The sequence below is a fragment of the Symphalangus syndactylus genome, chromosome 10 (genome assembly GCF_028878055.3).
Source record: "Symphalangus syndactylus isolate Jambi chromosome 10, NHGRI_mSymSyn1-v2.1_pri, whole genome shotgun sequence".
NCBI lineage: Eukaryota > Metazoa > Chordata > Mammalia > Primates > Hylobatidae > Symphalangus > Symphalangus syndactylus.
In genome coordinates, this window is record NC_072432.2 from 35,679,427 (window position 1) to 35,697,135 (window position 17,709).

Here is a 17,709-nt window from a genome sequence, read left to right on the forward strand (position 1 = left end):
GACACAAACAGGCTGTTGGAGGCAGATGAGCAGTTTTAGAAGTGGAGCAGCTTTCACCTCTAGAAGAACTGATCTTGTCATGTTAGAGATCTTGCATGCTGCCCACCTCCTCCCTCTGGCTTTTCTTCCTGGGGCCAAATGACCTAGTAACTGCTTTATACCTTCAGATCTCAGCCCTGTGGAGTTTTGAGGAAGGCTTTAAATCTATTTACTCTGTTTATATTCGTTGAAATTCTAAGAAGAATTCTTAGTTTATTTTTACATCCTGAAATCACTTACCTAAGTTCGAAGCAAACAGTAACATTTATCCTAGCTTCAGAAATTGAGATGGTAACAATTCTGGTGTGAATTTGGAATGGGTAACTTTTATGTGAATTTTGTGTTTTTCTTCTAACCTTTTCTCACATCTCAACTCTGATCTGATTAGGCATACACTTTCGTACTTAGAACTCAGCTGACCTAGATCTTTCATGGATAGGGTTTTTCAAGATAAAAATGGTCTCTGACAAACAGACTTTCTTAAAAATAAAAGGCATGTTCTTTGGGGAATAAAGCACCAGGAAGACCATCTGTTCTTACATTCCTGAACCTCTGACTCCCTCAGGGACAGCCATTAGACAGATGGAGCGGCACTCACCTGCCAGCTGGTGGCCATATCTAGAGGCGTGGTTCCAGGCACAACTCCTTCATCCTCTCCTGCATTTTCCCAAGAGTCATCCAGGTCATAGAGAGGCTCAAAGTTCTCCACCAGGGGATCTGCTCCTGCGAAGTTAGATTACACAGCATTAGGTAAACCCAGATCTTGTCAATTTCCAACTGCCTGCAAAGGTCAGATTCCCAAAGGCAAAGCAATGTAGCAGCTTGAGGCAATCTCCTGGATAATTTTTAAATCATAAAACGTTTCTACTGGAATATCCAGAGAAATTATTTTAAAATTGTAATTTACTTTGATTGTTAAAGTGTCTTATGACACCTGAAATAGCCAAAGATACTATTGAAAAAAAAAAAGACTTCAAATACTCTTTCACATTTAACTCTACAGGATATTTCTCAACTGAATGATGCATCTTTAATCTTAGGGCTGATGGACAGCATGATTACAGCCACTAGGGTGCACCCTCACGATTAGGGTCCTAACTGTTCAAATTTATGCATGACAGTGTGTATTTCTCAGTCCCTTTCTTGGACACTCAAAAGAGCAAAGATGCTTGATGTCTAGTGACAGCACTGCCAGTTTCATTGCTGGGTACAGCAATGCCAGGGCTCTGATCTTTTTTTTTTTTTTTTTTTTAATTATACTTTAGGGTTTTAGGGTACATGTGCACAATGTGCAGTTTTGTTACATATGTATCCATGTGCCATGTTGATTTCCTGCACCCATTAACTCGTCATTTAGCATTAGGTGTATCTCCTAATGCTGTCCCTCCCCCCTCCCCCCACCCCACAACAGTCCCCGGAGTGTGATGTTCCCCTTCCTGTGTCCATGAGTTCTCATTGTTCAATTCCCACCTATGAGTGAGAACATGCGGTGTTTGGTCTTTTGTCCTTGGGATAGTTTACTGAGAATGATGTTTTCCAGTTTCATCCATGTCCCTACAAAGGACACGAACTCATCATTTTTTATGGCTGCATAGTATTCCATGGTGTATATGTGCCACATTTTCTTAATCCAGTCTATCGTTGTTGGACATTTGGGTTGGTTCCAACTCTTTGCTATTGTGAATAGTGCCGCAATAAACATACGTGTGCATGTGTCTTTATAGCAGCATGATTTATAGTCCTTTGGGTATATACCCAGTAATGGGATGGCTGGGTCAAATGGTATTTCTAGTTCTAGATCCCTGAGGAATCGCCACACTGACTTCCACAATGGTTGAACTAGTTTACAGTCCCACCAACAGTGTAAAAGTGTTCCTATTTCTCCACATCCTCTCCAGCACCTGTTGTTTCCTGATTTTTTAATGATGGCCATTCTAACTGGTGTGAGATGGTATCTCACTGTGGTTTTGATTTGCATTTCTCTGATGGCCAGTGATGAGGAGCATTTCTTCATGTGTTTTTTGGCTGCATAAATGTCTTCTTTTGAGAAGTGTCTGTTCATGTCCTCTGCCCACTTTTTGATGGGGTTGTTTGTTTTTTTCTTGTAAATTTGTTTGAGTTCATTGTAGATTCTGGATATTAGCCCTTTGTCAGATGAGTAGGTTGCAAAAATTTTCTCCCATTGTGTAGGTTGCCTGTTCACTCTGATGATAGTTTCTTTTGCTGTGCAGAAGCTCTTTAGTTTAATGAGATCCCATTTGTCGATTTTGGCTTTTGTTGCCATTGCTTTTGGTGTTTTAGACATGAAGTCCTTGCCCACGCCTATGTCCTGAATGGTATTGCCTAGGTTTTCTTGTAGGATTTTAATGGTTTTAGGTCTAACATATAAGTCTTTAATCCATCTTGAATTAATTTTTGTATAAGGTGTAAGGAAGGGATCCAGTTTCAGCTTTCTACATATGGCTAGCCAGTTTTCCCAGCACCATTTATTAAATAGGGAATCCTTTCCCCATTTCTTGTTTTTGTCAGGTTTGTCAAAGATCAGATAGTTGTAGCTGTGCGGCATCATTTCTGAGGGCTCTGTTCTGTTCCATTGATCTATGTCTCTGTTGTGGTACCAGTACCATGCTGTTTTGGTTACTGTAGCAGGGCTCTGATCTTTAAACAAACCTGCTAGGATGTATAATTATTGAAATATTTTGGGAAATGTAGTCTGCTCTTTAGCATCCAGCAAAAACAAAAACAACAAACAAAACACCAAAGTAACTCAAAGACTAGAGCTAGAGTTACTTCTCAGAGGCTTAGATGATTTTTATGAGTGTTTAGCTTGATGTCTAATGGTGCCATTTTTGAGGGAGAAACTTGTTTTTATCTTGCTGGGAGAACATCAGATGGGTCAATATCAATAATAGAAGAGTACTTAATGGGAAACAAAGAAGGATCTTCATGCTGTTTCTTGATTTTATTCTCCCAGTTCTGGCCTGATCTATGAGGCAATAAATGTAATCCCACCATAAAAACCATGGAGAAATTAAGATGAACAATTTACAGGACCAAAGTGTGGAGGGATGAGCTATCTCTTAACTGACCCTCTTTTTTTTTTTTTTTTTTTTTTTTTGAGATGGAGTCTTGCTCTGTTGCCCAGGCTGGAGTGCAATGGCGCAGTCTCAGCTCACTACAACCTCAGCCTCCAGGGCTCAAGTGATTTTCCTTCCTCAGCCTTCTGAGTAGCTGGGATTACAGGTGCATGCCACCACGCCCAGCTAATTTTTGTATTTTTAGTAGAGATGGGGTTTCGCCATGTTGGCCAGGTGAGTCTTGAACTGCCAATCTCAGGTGATCCACCCACCTTGGCCTCCCAAAGTGCTGGGATTACAGGTATGAGCCACCACACTCGGACTTAACTGAGCTTTTCCATGACATTAAGATTAGGACTTGGTTTTTCATCTGAGTTTCTTCATTTATATATCAGAGAAACTGTTACTTGCTTTTCCTTTCATGGGATTCTGAGAATTCAATATAAAGCATTTTTAAAAGGGTTATAGTTTCTTTTTCTTTTTTTTTTTTTTTTTTTTGAGACAGGGTCTTATTCTATAGCTCAGGCTGGAGTGCAGTGGTGAAACTGTAGCTTACTGCACTCTTGAACTCCCAGGCTCAAGTGATACTCCTACCTCGGCCTCCAAACTAGCTGGGACTATAGGCGCGTGCCACCATGCCTGGCTACTTTTTAAAATTTTTAATGGAGATGAGGTCTTACAATGTTGCCCTGGTTGGTCTCACACTCCTAGTGCAAGTGATCCTCCCACCTCAGCCTCTCAAAGTGCTGGGATTACAGGTGTGAGCCATCACGTCTGGCTGGTTATAGCTTCTTGTTGGAAGGCATTTAATTAATCAGTGTCTTCTAAAACTATTAATACCCACTGCAATCAGAGTTTCTTGTTCAAGAAAAAGCTCTATTTAACAAAAGAGAAAAGAAAAATATGGTGTCCCAAAGAAAAAGTTCCTATGTCTTTTGCTTTGTTTTCTTGAATTTATGAAGCATTTACCTTGTAAGTTAAAAAAAAAAAAAAAAAAAGCCTCTAAAGTATATCAGATATGTCAGGGCAGGCTTCAGATGCCAATTTCATTACACATATTTTGAGGTTCTAAATATGCAAGGCACTGGAGATTCAAAGATCAGCACGGATAATTTTCTATACTTCACAGGACTAGAGAATTAAATGGAATAACATCTGCAAACCTATGAGCAAAATAGGAGAGAGAAACATAGTAGAGAGAATAAAGTCTTGAAGTTCACACGGCCAAAGTGTGATTCATAGCTCTGTCACTTACTGGAACCCTGAAGTGGGATCTGGTAGTCTCTCTAGTCTGTTTCCTTGACTCTAAGATGGGGAATAATAATGGTATTTGTCAGAAGGGGTGATTGGGCATTAAATGAGACTGTGCACATAAAGTACATATCACAGTGCCTGGTACACGGAAAGGCCAATAAGTGCTAGCCATTTTTAGTGCCTTCCATATAATGGGTCTTATGGCCCATTTTCTTTTTCCTACACTTCAATTTCTAAGAGACATTTCTTTCAAAATGAAGTCTTTAAATGATTTCTTATACCAATAATCTTTTTCTTCTGGGGCCTTCTGATACGATCTGAGACTGACACCACTCAGAATTCTATAAGGAATCAAACTCTACTTTGAAAAGGCCCTTTGTCACGGGAGTCAATCTAAACAATCAAGCCCCAAACAAACAGACGAATCAGAAAGTAAAAACTAAAATGACTGTCAGGGTAAAGCCCAAGATTACTAGCCCAAACAGTGCCTTATGGCAGATAAAATGTGATTTGCCATATAATTTTTATTTACCCTTGTTTTTCAGCAGTAGGTCTGTGGCTTAAAGAAGGCCACATGGCTGCTCTATTGAAGTTGGGTTTGCATTCCTGGTAACATTTTTCATTAATGACCGCCAGATCGCCACCTTACCTGCTGCTTTGAGAAGAGCTGCCAGCCTGGTGGACCCTCTCCCAGCTGCTATATGCAGGGGTGTGGTTCCATCGTAGGTAGTACTGTCTACATGGGCATCACCCTACAATCCAGCCCACACAGGGAAGCGTTAGTGGAAGGTTCTTTTGCCCTTTTGTCCCCACCTCCCAGTGTGCATGGCTCCTTGGGTCCTATTACTAGCCCAATTGCTACTTTGGGCTGGCTCCGTCATTGAAGAAATCCCCAATTAGAGATGCCAAGCAAGGGGGTGGGGGGAATGTCTAAAGGTGCTACTCTGAAGCCCTCCATAAATGTTAAACAAATAGAGCTGATTGTAAGGGAGGACAGCAGCTACTGATTTCATTCTTTGAAAAGATTTCCTTAAATTTCCCTCAGGAATTTAATGCAAAAGCAAATAAGTGTGCCCTTCACCTCCAAGAGCAGGCAGCCTGCCAATGAGATGTTGTCGTGCTCCACAGCCAGATGCAGTGCTGTGCGCCCGGACTTCTGCTCCTGAGCATTGACGTCGGCCCCAGCGGCCACCAGCAGCAGCAAACATGGCAGGCTATTGCTCATCATGGCTAGATGAATGGCATTCAGACCTAGAGTCCAAGCAAAGGGACAGTCACAGGATGGGATGGCTAACTCACAAGATGGCCCTTGTGAAGCTGAAGGAAATGGCAAAAACTGAATCATGGGGAGGGACAGTAAAGGTACTATAAGTCTATTGTTCTGCTTTGAAGACCCACAGTCTCCTATTATGTTCTCAGGAGACACTGAACATAAATAAACATTCTCTGAATGGATGACGCTTTGTGTACTTCAAGATGAGTTTTTACTCAGGACTGTGCTTTTTCCTCTTACCAACTATTCCAAATCATCTTTTAAAAAATTAGCTTTGGTGAGCAACAGAAATGCCCAAAAGAGATGATGAACTCCAGGTGACTAAGGAAAGCACTTTTGGGTGCAAATCAAGTAACACACGTTTATCAAATACCTAGTAGATATTTAGAAGGCGGAGAAAGTCACACCAATGATGTGTGATTGTCTCTTACCGTCCCCGTTGGGGTGGTCAAGAAGTAGTGCTGCCTTTTTGTGCTTGAGTAAGATACTGAGAACTTTATCATGTCCTTCTTTGGCAGCTAGGTGCAAAACAGAGTTACCCAAGCGGTCCAGAAGGCTCAGGTCGGCCCCAGCCCTCAGCAAATCCTCCACCACATCTTCCTGCTTAGTGATCACTGCCAAGTGCAAGGGCGTCTGGAAAGTGAAAGGGCAGGAGATTTCACTGGTCAGCAGTGAACACTTACTTACAACTCACAGCTTGGTAGCTGTCATTGCAATAGGGGGGGCCATACTGCAGGAATATTTCTCACTCCCAGATTAAGTCCTGACCTTGGCACCCAAGTTATCCTGTTCCATACTATATGCTAATGAAGTACATATACTGTACTAACACTTAGCCATTCAATAATTCATGTTTTAAAATTCTTATTTTAAATGTGATTGACAAATAGTAATTGTATATATTTGAGGTACAATGTGATGTTTTAATCTAAGTTTGCAACATAAAATGATTAAATCAGGCTAAGTTACAAATCCATCACTTCATATACTTATAATTTTTTCTGTGGTGGGTTATTTTCATATTTATAAGTCTTAATAGCTTCTTGTTTCTCACTACAACCCACTGATTGTTGATTTTGAGCACACCTAGTAGTAAATTTAGTTTTCTTAAATTTCTGGTAGGAGTTATCTTCAGCTGATAATTTTATATTAACAAATCAAATTAAGGCTATGTTTTCACTGAAGAAATTTAAATAAAGCACTCAATAGAAACCAATTAACAAAAGTGCCATGATTCTATGCTGACATAGAAACTAAATTTACTAAATTAAAAAATACTGTCCCATGGACTGGCTCCTGAGACCAGTCAATATAGCTTTCCTATACCCATTTCATAAAAGGTATTATAAGATTCTAAATAACATAACCAGGATAATACAAGTATCTCACCAAGGGGGCTCAGATGAATAAAAAAGGTGAGCTGCTGATACCTAATAGGTACTTAAATAGTCCATTTGACTATCCTGCCCACAAGGTATTACTTCGGTGAATGCAAATAAGATGTTTTGCAAACGGTGTGTTTTCAAAAATGAGTAAGACAAATACAATCACAAACGTATCTTTCAAAGAAATGAGTTCACTGACAGAGAACAGCAATGTGTCTTTACACAAATCAGTTTATTTCACAGGAGCCTAACTATGACATCCAGCCAGTCCTGTGACAATCTGCCTAAAATTCCCTTTTCATTGAGCAGTTACTGGCTACAGCAGCAGGTGAGCCACCAACCTCCTAGCTGTGTAGGTGACCACAGCACATGAGAACTGGCAGGATGAATGACGGAAGGGTCATCTAAATCTCAACTACAGTGATTATTTAATATATCAGACCAAGACCCTTTTTTTTTTTTTTTTTTGCCAAATTATTACTCGCCCTTATTTCTTTCATTTTCTAGGACTATCACCCTGGCCTGAAATGATGTCCTCAAAACTTTAGATATTGTTGCCAAGAGCTTCTTCTCAAAAATAAGTCAATAGAAACTGTGTTTACTAATCTGTGTTTTCTGAAATGCTACTTGGGGAGATGGGAAAAGGAAAGAGAATGAGATTGTGAAAAAAAGGATCTGAAATTATAAGATAGTATACCATTCAGGAATTAGAAATTATCTGTAGCTTGAATTTAATTAAAAAATATGAGTCAGAGAGGTTTTTTTTTTTAAATATTTTCTTCCACAGTCCAATCAATGGTTTTCCATGATATAAAGCTTCTAGATCTTAAATCCAAGGATTATATCTTAAACAATTATACCTTCATGCTATGGCTGTGGGCATGGGGACTTACACAGACATTCTGGAAAGCCAAATATACAAATGTCCCAGCAACCCAACTCTTGCAGATGTATCTGGGTGAAATTCTGACACAAATCCACAAGAGGACATAAGTGAGGACAGTCACTGCAGTATTATCTACTGAGGTAGGAAGTTAGAAGTTGGTTAAATGTCTACTACTAGGAAACAAGGATGTTATAGGTGGAAGACCCATACTAGATTCTCTTCAGGAGCTGAAACAACAAACTAGCTGTATATAGAACTGTGTGGCTAAGCATTGAAGGCAGAAATACAGTAACATGTAGCACAATGCCACTTACGCATTTAAAAAATATATGCACAAAGAACTATACAGATACACACAAGTGTGTGTAAAACTGGTGAAATCTGATTAAGATCTGTGGATTGTACCAACGTCAATTTCCAGGTTTTGACACTGTTCTGAAGTTATGCAGGATGTTACCACTGGGGGAAACTGGGTGAAGAGACCTCTGGTTTCCTTGCAGTAAATACTAGGACCTCCTAGTATGTTTTTGTAACCTCCTTTGAATCTATAATTAAATTAAATTTAAAAACTTTTTAAGGTTAATGCAAGGCAAGAGAAATACATTTAACATAATGTGGATTGTATGTAAGAGTATATGAAAATATCTATGTATTTCAAGTATATGCACATTTGTATCCAATACTTGAAAAACTACCTATAAACACAACAGTGACATTTGTGCTAGCAGACCTGGGAATTGTCAGGGTGGGCAACTTTGATTTTCCAATGTAGATTCTTCTGTACCATTTTTAAGACTATGAATATACATGATATTTATAATAATTAAAAACATAAAATAAAAATACATAAAACCCTCCAATAATGTTTTATGGGAACATACACAAATAAAACAATCCATACCAAACACAATAGAGTGGTTGTCTATGCTGGGGGAAGGAGAATGAGAGAGGAGAAAAAGGCTTAAAGAGAATATTTTCATAAAAAATCCTAACTCTGTGCACTTGGACTATTTTGAGTGTGTTTCTAGAGGGTGGGTGGGGAGAGGAATTTGATCATGACAGATGGTCACAGAAATGTACTAAGATTAGTGAAAGGTATTTGGGAAGAATGCTTAAGATAATTGTCAAATAATCCAAATTATTTAGAGAACTGTATCATTTTCCATTAAGAATAGTTACTAGAAAACCTTTACAACAGATAATCAAGAGTTCAAATCTTAACAGTTTCTAATTCTCAAATCAAAGTTGCCACTGGGTGCGTGTTTGACACCTAGAAGGCAAACTAGGGAAGCCAGAATCACTGCCCATTAATGAGACTGGTGGTAAGGTGGGGGAAAATGGACGTATAGTCTTCTGAGAGTCCCCAAATCAGAAGGGATAGAAGTATCAATGGTGGTGGTTTCAGGGTTTTTGTCTCTAACACACTGGAGAGTCTCAACATATGTAACCAAATGATACAGTAAAGAGTTTAGGATATAAAAAAAATCACAGCTGCTGGCCAGACGCAGTGGCTCATGCCTGTAATCCCAGCACTTTGGGAGGCCAAGGCTGGCAGATCACGAGATCAGGAGTTCAAGACCAGCCAGACCAACATGGTGAAACCCCATCTCTACTAAAAATACAAAAATTAGCTGGGTGTGGTGGTGCACGCCTGTAATCCCAGCTACTCAGGAGGCTGAGGCAGAAGAATAGCTTGAACCTGGGAGGTGGAGGTTGCAGTGAGCCGAGATCGTGCCACTGCATTCCAGTCTGGGTGACAGAGCGAGACTCCGTCTCCAAAAAAAAATCACAGCTACTAATCCTGTTGTGCTGTGTCCTTTGCAGATCCTATTTATAAACATAAAATAAGTAATTCCTTGAATATGACTGTTAAGCAGGGTTTGAAAAGAGGACTGACTAGCTACAATGTCCCATTCCTAGTTTTATTCATAGATTTGTGATGACTACAAGGAACAATCAGTCAAAAGTCTGTGAGAATCAAGCTTTACAAGCAAAATGACTTTACGGATACCAATGACCCCCAAAATGGTATGAAAATTTCAAGAAGACATCCTTTAAATGTAAATCTACAACCACACTTCATACTAGTTATTTTATATTAACAGGCAGTGAAGAGTCACTAACTTTACTTTTCCTTTGGCATGAAGCACAACAGCCAGTGAAGAAGCCTAATGGTGACTTATATTGAATGAAAAATGGTCATTTTCCCCTATCAGGAAACCTACTAATTTTTACCTAGTCACAGGTAAAAACTATTAGGAACCACATGTAAACATTTTAGTAGTTTTGCTTTAAATGCACTTTAAAGCACACTTTTTTTTTTTTTTTTTTTTTTGAGACAGAGTGTCACTCTGTCACCCGGGCTGGAGTGCAGTGGTGCGATCTCGCCTCACTGCAAGCTCAGCCTCCGGGTTCACACCATTCTCCTGCCTCAGCCGCCCGAGTAGCTGGGACTACAGGAGCCCGCCACCATGCCTGGCTAATTTTTTTTTTTTTTTTTTGTATTTTTAGTAGAAACGGGGTTTCACTGTGTTAGCCAGGATGATCTTGATCTCCTGATCTCATGATCTGCCTGCCTCAGCCTCCCAAAGTGCTGAGATTACAGGTGTGAGCCACCGCACCCGGCCTAAAGCACATTTTAAAGAATGGAAATAAAAATAAGAAAATAAATATTTTAATTTCCTTTAAAGAAAATGAAGTTTTAATTAATTTTATTTAAAATAATAAAAGCATTTTCCTTTAAAGTGAGGAAATAGAAATGATTCACATCACTGCTTTAAAAACTGAGAGAGCAGGAATAAATATCTTTACTAAGTAAGTAATTACACAGGATTTTGGCCATATTTTTGGAGTGAGAGATACTTGTGAACCAGCAAACCATCTCTCCAAGGAGGATGAGGAAGATGCTTTGGGCCGATGAAGGGAAGGAGACAAATGGAAAGATAAGAAGTGGACAAGGGCAGGAGCCCCATACAGCAGACTGGTGGGAGTAGGGGAAAGACAGTGAGGTGGGAAAAGCAATCAGGGGCAGGAAGGAGGAAACCTCAGGAGCCGAACCCCATCTTGGCTTCATGCCAGTGCAGTTGCTCAGCCAGAAAGGCTGGCTGGGGTCACTGGGCTCCCATCACCAATGTCCAAGCTCTGCTTCTGCCCAAGTGGCTCCCAGGCTCCTTGCCTCTCCCTGAATTCTGCACATGCCCATCAAGGGGCCTCGCTGTGTCTCCAGCTAACTTCTCCCTTTGCAGTGCTGGAAGACCTCTGGAAAAAACAGTTCCTCAACTTGTATTTTCAGTCCACCTAATTAATTCCTAAGAAAACCTGATCTGGGCAAAAAACTGGTGTTCCCACTTTTCCTCACTTGGAGCTGTCTTTCTGCTTTTGAAAGACACCTTTTCCTCCTCAAGCAAACTTTTAACCTTTCTGTGTGATGATTTCAGAATGCTTTATTTGATATACACTTAATCTGGATGTTGTCAAGGTATGTTTCAGTAGACTTCAAAATTATTATAAATTACTGGCTTTTCAAACTTTTAACTTTATTTTTCTTGACAGATGTGACATTTTTACTTTAGTTTCTCCCTCTTAAATGAAAAAACTGTTTGATTTCTAAAGTTTAAAGTTTGCCTTCCCCCACCGGGATGCTGAATTTCACTGTGGCTTGATGGCTGTTATACCCACAGATCAAAGGATCCTACATCATAAAGTAACATTCTCAACTAATGGGATTTTAGATTATTACCTACAAAGGTTGGTTTTGTTTTTGCTACTGTTAACATTACTAAAAATAACATGCACCCAAACATAACAAAAGAAAAAGTAAACTACAGATTTTTCTTCAGTTGTTTTCTTGAGATTTCTGCTTACCTGGTACAGATCATTTCTCATGTTGATAATGTCATCAGAAATCAAACCAGACGTGACTTCTAGTAGATCCCTCACAAGTTGAGAATGAAGGTGGATGATTGCTAAGTGTAAGACACTGGAATGAAAACACAGTGGCAATAATTAACTAAAATGTTAATGAAAAAGAAAAGATTCCCAAGATGTGATTAGACTCAAGGATGGAATCTGTTCTCATACCTAGTTTTATTTGGCCCTAAAATGTTTTGAATCTATAAAACGCATTGAATCTGAGGTGGGATGCTGTCTCCAGAGGACCGGTCCCTCCCAACTGCCTACCCAAGGCTGCTATGTTATTTGTGGTACCTTCCTGGCCTCTGGGAGCATTCATGTCTGACCCCTTGATGTATAAACACACTGAGGCTTCCAGACCAGAAAGACTTAAGCTTAAATCCCAATTCTGCCTCTATACCATGGCTTTGGGCGGTTTTCTTCTCTTACCTTTCTCCCTGACTTTTCCTGACACACAGATTCTATGTAAAATGAATGCCTGGCACTAGGAATTGTTCAGAAAAACTTAGTTACCTCACCTAGCCCTGCTGCCCTCCTCCAAAATACAGTGCGGTGGTTTTTAAAAGATCTTTCCAGATCCCAAGAGGGGAGAATGGAGTGAAGCTTTTAACTACTGGAAGAAAATTCTTGCAGTAAACTTGTGAAGAAAGAAAGTGATTGTATTTTCCACCACTCCTGCAAACATTCCGGCAAATATTCCTTCTGCCTGGAACGTTTTTGCTCCTTTCTTCTGCCTGAACAATGCCTACTCCATCCTTTATATTCCAGTTCAAACCTGACATCCTCAGAGAATACTTTCCTAACCTCCTAGGTGGAGCAAGTTGTCCCTCTCAAATTTACTGCTTGGTTATGCAACTGCAGTTTTCTACACATTTTTCTCATTCTCTGTCCTGTCATCTCTGGGGCAGGTTCTGTCTGAGTCAGCCTTACAGCCCTAGCATGCAGTAGAGGCACAAAAATAAGAATGATAGAAGGGACCTAAGAGCTTACACTAATGAGGCTGAACATACTGGTGGTATCAAAGTCACTCAGAGGAGTATAATTCTTTTAATTATTAAAAAACATACTATTAAAATTCAAAACAATAACAATAACAATCATTTTACCAGTGGCTATTTGTTGGGAGCTTTGATTTACCAGACTATGCTAAGCATTTGATATACATTGTCTTTTTACTATAACAATAATCCTATGAGTTAGGTAATATTATCTTCACTTTTCGGCTAATGAAACTGAGACTTGTAGGCATCATATAACTCAGTCAAGGCCAATACGTGGTAAAGCTGGGATTCAAGCTCAGGCCTGTCTTACTCCAAAGCCATATCTTAATCCCTTAAGCAATCCTGCATAGGGGATACATGTGCACTGTTCTAAAGACATGCAGATGAACATCTAAGAAGATGACCACTCCAGAGCATGGACAGATTGAGGTGCAGAGCACACTAAAGCATCTCGCAGCAGCACTACATCTGGGACACGAGGTACAGGCTGGATCTTCTCTAAAATAAGCTATTAGGTGCCACTTTACTCAAGCCTCTTCCTTGGCAATAGCAAGTATATTGTACTTGGGATTAACCCTGGCACAGAAGAGCCTAAAAAACTAAATTGTGATTTTGCTACTTGAGAAATATTTTAAAACGGATGATCTCAGAGTTTCACTATTGCTTCTTGAAATGTGATACTGGAAGAAGACTTCTGAAAAGGGCCTAAACTCTGACATAGACATGATGCACATATACCAAGAAAAAGGTCATACTTCTAAAACTGCTCGAAAATTTCCATGTGCAGCTCAGCATTTCATAGCAGAAGTACATTCCCCCTCCCCCTCAAATCCTCACACCCTTATGGGAATTTCCCCAATAGCAGAAGTTTTATATATTTTTCTTTATTATATTTTCTATGATGACTAATGGCCACAGGATTTAAACTATTAGCCAAATATGACGAACTGAATTAAAACAAGAGACTTGGGCTGTGATGGCCAAAAGCTGCCCTATACCTATACTCTTATGAGGATCCTCTGGTCTCTCCAAGTCCCACCTCTGTGGCTTCTCTGAGAGCTGGCTTGTGTGAGAGTGCTTGGGTCTTAGGAGGGAACTTGCATGTGCCTCCCCTTGTATCCCTTCCTACAATCCTCCCTTCAGGTATCAGCACTTCCTTTCTAACATGTATGTGCTCATCTTCTTAGACTTACCAATTCAACAAGTCCCTGGAAATGCCACTTGAAACACTGCTGTCCTGTCTTGGTTAACTGCTTTTTCTTGTGGTTGTATGCTATTGAATGCTAACTGGATTATTTAACCCTGAAAAAGCATTCTGCTATTCACGGCTTTATACCAAGAAGGTTGTACTGGTTCCTCTCATACTGTATAACAAGGCCAGTGGTTATACCACATCCTTGGTTACGTTGCAAGGAATGAGAACAAAGGTGTCGCTGCTTGAAACCCTGAGGTTGTTACTTTCCTAAAGTGCTTGGTTTAATTTTTAAACTGAAGTCTAAAACACAGCACTCAAGAGCTCTTCCACAGAAAAGGATTTCTCTATGTTGATGCTATTTTAGGAAGGTTTTGGATAAGGCACTTGACTTGAATGTGAAGGCTGCTGTCTCTTGTTATTTTTATAGGCTTTCGAGATCATTTTAGAAGTCTCAATGAAAGGACTAAGAGAACTGTTTTAGAAAGAAGCCAGGTGGCTTTGCAAATACAATCTCAGTAATAGCAGGAATGGAAGGCATGGTGTTTGGAATGTTCGACTCCCACACATGGGCTGGAGCAGTCACAAAAGTCTGAAACAGTCACAGACTGATGACCATCAGAAGAGGGAGCAGAGAAGAAACCAGTAACTGGGAAAGAATGACCAGTCCTTCTTAATCTTTCTGTTGCTGTTGCTGCCTTTATTGGGCTTTTTCTTGAGTACACTGTCATTAATATGCAGCTGGGAAAACAATGCTTCAGGGATTTTGTAGGACTCTTAACAATTCTCCAAATATTACTTCAATAAACAAAGCAAGGCTTTTCAAAAAGTACCATTACCTACACACATCTTAGTTTTCTTGCCCAGAGAGATTCACTCTTAGATGAGTCCTCCAGCTACTACAGATTCCAACAGATGACAGCAGCAGGATGGAGCAGCAAATTGTGCTACTTAACCTTATTCACACATTAGTTTTCTTGATCGTTCCAGTTAGAGGACTCAATACATTTGAACAATTATTTTTATCTCTAGTCAGTACGCATTATACGATGCTCTTCTTCTTCCCTACCCGGGACAACCTATCATGCAAAAGTCCTGACTTACCCATCCCCATTCTCATCCTGCACGGCAGTGAGATGGCGCTGGACGGCCAGCAGCATCTTCACGTCTCCTGTCACCGCGTAGTCGAAAAGGGCATTGGCATGCCTCTTTGCAAGCTGCATAGCCTTCTCTAGAAAGAGGTTATCTGTAAGGCAATGACCACAATCATAGTTGAGTGTTCCTACTTTTGTTTTATGGGTATGGCATGCTCAAGGCCAAACTGACCAGCATCAGTGTTCTGACACCTTGACATATCATTTTAGTTGAAAATGCTCTTTCAATGCTTTTGGATTGTGTTGACTAGAAAAAGCAGAATTGGACACTGGGTCACTGACAAATAGAGATTGATCTTAAAGAATCTGTGTATGGTTTGTTAGAGGAAAAAAGTTTAGAAATGTTTTATTTTAAGGGAACAACCATTATCTGTTATTTTAAGGAAAACAATCTCCAAACAACGTTAGATTTTACCATGATTTTAAATCACCAATATCTTAGTGAAATAATCCTTCATTGGAATCTCTAACAATTAGCTTGTTAGGCAATGTGTGAAAAAATACACGTCTCTGCCGTAAACAGAGACTTTCAACGAGCCACTCACGTTTTTGTAAAGTTTGTTCCATTAAGGTCAGGGAATGGCAATTGTGACCTTTGGGCCAAAACCTGTTTACGGCCTGCTTTTCATATAGCTCCCTAGCTAATCATGGCTTATACATTTTTAAAGGGGTGTAAAAAAAAAAAAGTATATGTGATAGACACCACATGTGGCCACCAACTCTAAATATTTACTACCTTTGCTTTTACAGACGTCTTCTTAGTACGATCTAGGATGACCTAGAATCATGACACATATGCTAATAAGTATTGGTTCACAGTAAACGCAAAAGTACATTTTCTCCTAATCCTACTTCTTCTAAGAGGGCACAAGATAAAAAGAAAAGTTCCTATTTTAAGGCAAAGTTCTATTTCAGTATGACGGTTAAGCCAGAATCTAGACACGGTGACTATTAATCTTGTGGAAATACTTCTCTATTTATCTGTGCCAGAAGACATTGATTACCTCTCACAATACCCTAAAACTGCATGATTATGACTGGAGAATGTACATATAAATTTCTGTCCTTTACATTCAAAGATAACAGAGCAAAAATGGAAATCCCAGTGTGAATAAAATGATCTGACATATGCTTTTCCAAAGGCATACAGAACTTTGAAGAGTACACTAAACTAGATATTGATATATCATCTTTAGATTAGCAGATATCTTTCTGCACCTAGGACTGACCCCTCCCCAGCCAACCAATAGAACGTAATTTGTGTGCTCACTTACCCTGAATCCCAGCACTCTCTTCTTTTGTTCCTGTTGCATACGTTAGAGTGACCTCACCATTCCCATTGGTGGCCTCGCTGGGCTCCCGATCTTGCTCTGTGGTTTCAATAACTTTCCCAAAGAGGTTTACAGTGTTTTTGTCATCACTTTTGTCACAACCTTCAGGGTCCTTTTTAGATTCAGTGTCCATGGTTCCTAAGATAAATGCAAAAACATCAGATTTTTCTCAGTAAAATGTATTAATTTAGTGATAATTCACTATTCCAGTGTAGGTCAGATAAAGGTCAGAGACAAGTTTGCTGCAAAAGGAAAAGAAAAATAGTAATTTAAAATTCTTTTAAAAATGGTCATATCATAAATACCACGTTTTGGAGATATTCTAAACTCATTTTTAAAAATCATTTTTAGTATACTTCTAAAATCTTAAATCTCATTTTGCTTATTTGTAAAGGAGAAAAATGAAATAAAGCTCTTCTGTGAATTGCAGGAAAGCTGAATTTTTAAAGTTCTTGAAAGCAGAGCAGTGTTTTCCTAATGCTAATGAACAAAGCAAGTCATAAAGACATGTTGTCAACTCACATTCTTTAGTGTGGGAGCTATCCAGTGTACCATTCCTGATCACCCGCTTTCAGGTTCAACTATGTTATCTGACAGATACTATGACAGCATCTAGCTTTCATGTGGGAGACCTGCTTCAAATTCTTGTTCTGTCACTAACTTCTGTGTGCCTTCAGTGAGTATGAACATTTCTGAACTTTGGTGCCTTTTGTGTGCAAAATGGAGATACTATTTTCCATATAGAGCAGTCATGAAGATAACAGTTAAAACATGTAAAAGCACTTGGCACAAAAATAGGTATTCAATAAATGGGAAGACTTCTTTATAGTATTATTTCTTCCGTGGGTACACTAGAATGGACCTGTAATATAAACTATCAACACGTGGTTTAACTGCACCTTCTCAGGGGATGACTTGATGGGAAAACGTTGCACGTATGACTCTATACACACAGTCATGGTGCAAATGATAGTATAAGACTCAAAATGATTTCAGAAGTGTACTATTTGAGAAAAAAAGAGACAGAATACATTAAGTTTGATGATGTTTAAAATGTTTGAATAGTCAGGTCTCTGTATGTCTCTTTTCAATGCGCTTTTCTTTCCTCTGTTTGTGCCACTTACAAAGTAAATATATGAAATATGTACAAGGCATAGAGTTTATACTAGCCACAGGAAATAATATCTTTTGGGAAAAGTATCTTC

At 39.4% G+C, this 17,709-nt stretch overlaps 1 protein-coding gene across 11 annotated transcripts in view; it reads right to left on the reverse strand.

The window, feature by feature from the left end:
* The window catches only part of NFKB1 (nuclear factor kappa B subunit 1), a 117,948-nt gene that overhangs the window by 6,043 nt on the left and 94,196 nt on the right, over window positions 1-17,709 (reverse strand). For all 11 annotated transcript variants that reach the window (XM_063611144.1, XM_055296888.2, XM_055296887.2 and 8 more), the window contains 7 exons: window positions 16,448-16,642; window positions 15,124-15,265; window positions 11,779-11,893; window positions 6,075-6,276; window positions 5,452-5,621; window positions 5,020-5,122; window positions 638-762 (listed from right to left, as the gene is read on the reverse strand). In XM_063611144.1, the coding sequence (XP_063467214.1) occupies window positions 638-762; window positions 5,020-5,122; window positions 5,452-5,621; window positions 6,075-6,276; window positions 11,779-11,893; window positions 15,124-15,265; window positions 16,448-16,642 (1,052 nt within the window). The remainder of the gene's footprint in view (window positions 1-637; window positions 763-5,019; window positions 5,123-5,451; window positions 5,622-6,074; window positions 6,277-11,778; window positions 11,894-15,123; window positions 15,266-16,447; window positions 16,643-17,709) is intronic.